General features: G+C 47.8%; 1 protein-coding gene across 6 annotated transcripts in view; it reads left to right on the top strand.

Annotated features, from left to right (window-relative positions):
• Positions 1-2,374: 2,374 nt before the first annotated feature.
• LOC116591803 overlaps positions 2,375-6,000 on the top strand; it is a 229,437-nt gene continuing 225,811 nt past the window's right edge. For 4 of the 6 annotated variants that reach the window (XM_032345072.1, XM_032345070.1, XM_032345074.1 and 1 more), the window contains exon 1: positions 2,375-3,002. In XM_032345072.1, the coding sequence (XP_032200963.1) occupies positions 2,693-3,002 (310 nt within the window). In that variant the 5' untranslated portion in view covers positions 2,375-2,692. The remainder of the gene's footprint in view (positions 3,003-6,000) is intronic. The other 2 variants (XM_032345069.1, XM_032345071.1) reach the window with 2 other exon arrangements.

Raw genomic sequence — 6,000 nt, 5'->3', positions numbered from 1 at the left:
GTAAAACTATGTTACCCTATGTTACCCAAGTTGAGCCAGAGCAAATGGGCAACTGATTTACAATAGGGTACTGCGCTGTGAACGCCGGTTCCTTAATACACCTCAGTGGCATGAATAGTGATGCTCTATTGAGTTTCTTTGTAAAAGAAATGGTATTTAAGATTTTATTTATTTATTTGAGAGAGAGAGTACAGAGCGAGAGGGAGAAGCAGACTCCCAACTTAGCAGAGAGTCCAACACAGGGCTCAATGCCAGGACCCCGAGATCATAACCTAAGCTAAAGGCAGGCGCTTAACTGACTGAGCCACTAAGGCCTTCCTCTTTGTAAAAAATATATTAAAAGCACCAGTGTGTGAACTTAATTAAGGCCTGCTCCCCTCCCGCCCTTCCTTCTCTCCTTCCTTTTTTGTCTTCTTGCCCTCCCTCCTTTTCCGTATAGTTATTTTGGTGGGGGTGTGGATATAGTCAGTTTAGGTCTTTGGTTTGAATTAGCATATTTATTAAATAACAAGGAATCTGTTTTGAGTTAGTGTAAAAACAAATCATGAACAATGGATTCCCTGTGAAATTACTGTAGCATGGTCAGTATTTTTGTTGTTTTTACAGTTGAGACAAGAGAAACTTTAAAATCAACTTGTCAACACTTAGCTAAGCTTTGTGAAACTGACCTATAAAATGAAACACTCATTTATTTTTTTATGTAAAAAGAAAATATGTTATTTATTAGAAATGTTTATAGGCCTAGAGCTACAGAATTTTAAAGCTGACCTCACATCTGGGCTACCCCTCATTTTACAGATGAAGAATCAGAGGATAAATGACTTCTAAAGGAGACTCAATTATTAGTGACATAGAAAAGCTCAAACCTAGTTTTCTGAAGAAGTCCCGTGCTTTTCAGTCATTGTCTTCACTTAGGTTTCTAATGTAAAAACTTTCATCAATCTAGGATTTAAGCTTGCACTTGACCTGAGAGTCTTAACTGCCTAGTCTTAATGTATTTTCATGGGTTTTCTAGTTTTGAGGGCTTGAATTAAATCACAGTTTTCTCATATTAATGTAAGTCAGAATGGGATTTATTAGCTTTTTATTGAGATATAATTCACATACCATGGAAGCTATTTTTCACATATCCCTTTTGAAATCTAAAGTTCAAGCTTCACTTCTACTCACAGTATCCATTTTATGTCAGCAGTGACTACTTACACCCTCCAAAGGAAAGTTCCTACAATTAAGAGAATGTGAAAAGATTTTGTCTCCATCCTATGCAGGATTTTAAAGTAGGTTTGAAGGCGTTTGAAAGGTGGTGATTTAAAAACAACAACAAACTAAAAACAAAACTACTCCCACCCCAGGGTCTTCAGGAGACGAAGTTGTAGAAAGGAAGGACTCTATTGAAAAAGACACATTCTGTGTGAACAAAAATGCGCAGACAGTCATGGCGTGAACAAATACGGCTGTGGAGCGGAAACTTCCATGCTAAGCCCAAGTAGGTACACACTCTACAGGGGAGGGTGAAAGGAGAGTCCCGGGGACACTTGCAGACGCCTGCGCAGACATTAAGTAAATATCTACTATGTACCAAGCCTGTGGAGGCGCTGAGAACACAAAGATGAATAAGGCAGATCCTCAAGGAGCCCTATCTGGTGGTGGTGGTGGTGATGGTGGGGAGGCGGGGGCGAGGGAAGGGAGGAGAGAGGGAGCCTGTGCAGAGGTGGTTGGGGGACGAGATTAGACGGGAGGGTTGAAGGCGTGAATATATGGTAGAAATCCGGGGGTACAGATTCGTGCTGGCTTCTATGGCAGAAATCTCCCCCAGAACCTCTGGAGAATCTGCCAAATCTGGCCGGATACCAGGACGCGGGTCTACAGATGCCCTCTCAAATAGGTTTAAAAATCCTCCTCCCGCTTCCAGCCATCGCTTTCCCCACCATGAGGGGGTCGGGCAAGGGAGGAGGCAGGTTGAAAACTGCACCCACGTTCGCTGCCTTGGCTCTCTGCAGGAGACAGGAATCCAGGGCTTTGCCGTCGTCATAGCAACTAGGAGTTCCGCGGTCCCCCACCTTCCTCCAACTCCTACTTCCCCCGCAGGCCCGGCGGAGAGGCTGCTTCTCTCGCGAGATTTGCGCGCTGTGCCGAGCAGCCCCGCGGTGATCTCACCCGAGACTTGCCGAGGGAGGGAGGGAAGGAGGGGGAAGGAATGGGGCGGGGAGGCGGGGAGGAGAGGGGAGTGGAGGGGAGGGAAGGGCGAGTGCGGCGCCGCCACCGCCGGCAACTTTGTGAGCGAGTTCAGTGCGTGCGTGAGCGAGTGAGCGAAAAAGTCAGTGCGGCGCCGACTTCCCGGGAGGAGGGTCCCCGGGGAGGGCCAGGTCTGGGCTTCAGAGGCCGCCCCCCAGCCACTCCATCCTTTCCCGCCTCCGGGGGCTCCCTTCCCATTTCCTTCCCCCCCACCGGTCCTCTCGGGCCTTCCCACCCCCGCCCGCAGTTACCTGGCCCCTCCCCCACTCGGCACTCACCTCCCCTTCCCCTGCTCCCACCTCTGACCTCCGGACCCCGAATCCCCAGCCACCCCAAACCCGCTTTACCCGCCGGCTCCCACCCCCAGCTTTTTCTCCTGGGGGCAGACAGGCGGGATGGGGGGCGCTGAGCCTCGGAGGCGGCGCGAGCGGGGACCAGGACGCCCAGACAATAGTTGATGCCCGGGGACAGGGGACACCTCCGTCCCCCCACTCCAGGAGCGCGGCCCCCGCCGGCTGCTCCCCAGCCTGCTTTCCGGGTCCCCCTCGGAGCCGGGCTCGGGAGTTGGGCAGATTCCGCCCCCACCTCCCCCGGGCCCCCCTCCGCTCGGCGCCCGCCCCAGCCCGGCCTCGCCGCCCGCCGTTCTCCGCAGAGGAGGTGGCGAGTGAGCGCGCGCCGACCGTCCACCGGTTTCTCTTTCTCCCCAGGGAGAGCGCGCGGCGGACCCACCCCGGACGCGCGGTGGCACCGGGAGGCCGGGCCGAGCGGTAAGTGGCTCCCGCGCCCTGGGGCCGGGCAGGGGAGCTGGGGTGCAGGACTGTCGACAGCCCCCGCCCACAGCGCATTTCTGGCTGGGACTCGGGGCCAGGCCCGGGAGCAGGACACCCGGAGACCGGTCAAAGTTTTATTTCCGATTCGGTGGCGTGCTGATAGCGCAGCCCGGCGGGGGCGAGTCCGGGCTGCACCGCGCACGGCGCGCGCGCACGCACCACGGAATCCGAATCTGCATAACTACCGGCGGAGCGCCTCTGCGAGAGGCCGGGAGACCCGCGCCCGGGTCGGGGTGGCTGCGCCCACCCGGCTGCTCCCCTCGTCATCTGGCTCCCTTCCCCTTCAGTCACCTGGGTGAGCGCTTTGCAGGCTTTGCTGGAAAGGACAGGCCGAGGGGTGTAATCATGGGAAAGGGAGTAGGGAGCTCGCTGCCCGCGGGTGGTTAATTTCTCTCCCGACAGTCGGGGCGGGGGAGGGGGGTGGGGGGGGAGGGCAGTGAAAGTCGGGGATGCTCTAACCTGCTTTCCTCGGAGCGAGTAAACCTGGAGAAGGCTGGGGAGGCGTGAGGGCGCTTCAAAAAGAACTTTTCCTCTTTAGCCTCATCTGTTTCCAACTTCTGACCCTAAAGGAAATTTGCGAGCCTCCCTGTCGCTTCAGGGCATTTCTAGGTGGACAAGTATTCATTTGGGGCAGGTTGAAATTTCACCTGGTTCCGCCGTTTGTTGAATCTAGAGACCAGGGAAATGGCTCACTTCAGGGAGGATGTTTAATTGAGTTGTTGGCATTCGTTTTTGAAAGGAAGCGTTTGGGGACTGATGGCTCCTAGAGACTGCGTTTACCTTAATAGATTTAATTTTTCCTGACGGGTATTTTAGAGGTACCATTCCCTGAAATTCTTACTTCCTGCTGGACGATTATATTTCTAAACTGGGAGCCAGTGATACGATGCAAATTTCAGAGTAAAGGTGTCGACTTTCATCAGGTTCCAGGTCTCTCTGGATGAACTGGGGTTGGCGTTTCCTCTATAAAGTAAGCCTTTCATGTTGAAACTCTGACTCAGACTCTTAAACCCATTGTTTTTATACTGGTACTCTGTGGGAGTTAAGTGTCAACTTTCTCTTCTTTTCTCATATGGAATATTTGTCCAAGGCAAAGATTCTCTGACTTAATCTTTTGGAAAAGTACAAGATTGAAGTCCGGTAGAATCATTCTCTGCAGCCAGTCTAGTAACATTAATTTTCTATATAATTCTGAATTAATGACTTTCACTTTTCTCTTTTTCATTTTGTGAAGGCTGCAATTAAATCATCTTTACCGGGATGGGAAAAAAAAAAAAAAAAGCAAAACCTGATGGGAATAATGTAGAACAGTGGTAACAGCAGTAGTCTCAAATGAAAGGTTTACGTAAAGCAGTTTATGGTCACTGATGTGTCCAACTATTAGATGACATACCAGTTATTAACAAGAATATTAATAGTAAAACATTTTTCCCATGGAATAAATTATTTGTACTGAGGCATCAGCAATTAACAGTGCATTTAAAATGACTTGGGTGATGATTTGCTTGTAAATGGTTAGGGGCAAAACAAGAGATTTGGAGGATGAATGGCTTTATGTGGGTGACAACTTATTTTCTTATCTCATTATGCTTAAGTAAAGGACTCTTGAAGTTGACTGTATCCTTAGATTTCTGTAGTTTGACTGCGAGAACAAGTTCGGCAAGTGGCTCAAGATAGTCAGTAGGTGTTGCTGTTAGCTTCTCTGCAGTTCTTGGTTCTGCTGCTCTGGTTTGTAATTGCAGTTCTGATGCAGAGAACTTTTTAGATCTGAAGTGTCAGGCAGTCGTTGGGATCCTGTGGTGAGGCTGACTTGAACTCTTGGTAATAAATCCAAAGCACCTTACTTCGATTTTTTTTTACTGAGATTCATTTAACTCTATCCATTCACTATTATTTTCTGGCTTTTGTATTTATTTACTTAGCTTTTGCTTTGAAGTACATGAGTAATTTTAGGGAAGCCCCTACCCTCTGCCCCCATTTTTTTTTTTTAAACAACTTTAAAAAAAAATCGTCATGTAGCTTTGTTGAAGTTGTAGATTGAACATTGCTTGAATTTAGTGGTTTTGTAAACTTTGGGGGGTCTTGGTTGACTGAGTTGAGATATGTGTATGTTCTATTGGTTTACAGTTTGAATTTTTCAATAAATGGCTGTTTTCTATCTCTTTGAGCTGTGAAACAGAAGCATGAAGAGAGGCAGAAAAGTATAAAAATATAGATTTCCTGAATCTTTCCAATTTAGGGGAAAGTACATAGTGATTCATGAGAATTATGTGCTTCAGGTCAGTCCACATGGTTGTGTTATCATGCAAATACTGGTCCCTATCAGGGCACATGTAAAGTATGGATATCTAGAAGATTTCTAGGTGACAGCTCATATTTGAGATTTTTGGTGCACCGATGAAATTGGTCTTACTCCTCTAATGGAGAACTAGATCTCTGATATAGAATGCTTTTTTCCTTATGATGCAAATGACAGAAGTTAATATCTGAAATTCAGAAAGAAGTGCCCCCCCCTTATGATACAACTATATTCCTAACCTTTTGTAGTTTATGGTGTGAGGCATTATTTATTGAGTTTCTCTGTCCAGGAAGTGTGCTCTCAGTTTCCATGGTTCCAGTGGTGAGTAAAATTGTGTGTTTCATGGAACTTATAGTCCAGTGGGGCTATTTGTAGTAACTTTTCTGGGTTTGGTGTATGGTACCTTGATGCCTCCATAAAGGTTTTGCATAGCAGGCAATCGGTTATTTTTATTATTTTATGAATAGTGGAGCCCAGTATTTGCCCTCAGTTCTGGGTCTTAGATTTTGTGGCCATAAAAAATAATCAAACCTCTTTGAACTTCCTTTCTGGAAAACTGTCTTTTTTGGCAAAGGTGGACATAATGCTTGCTTCGTAGCTTTGCTGCAAGAATTAATGAGAAAATATGTATGAAAG

The sequence above is a fragment of the Mustela erminea genome, chromosome 5 (assembly GCF_009829155.1).
Source record: "Mustela erminea isolate mMusErm1 chromosome 5, mMusErm1.Pri, whole genome shotgun sequence".
NCBI classification, from domain to species: Eukaryota; Metazoa; Chordata; class Mammalia; order Carnivora; family Mustelidae; genus Mustela; species Mustela erminea.
Note: the sequence above shows the minus strand (reverse complement) of the source record. Positions and strands in the feature narration are given on the sequence as shown.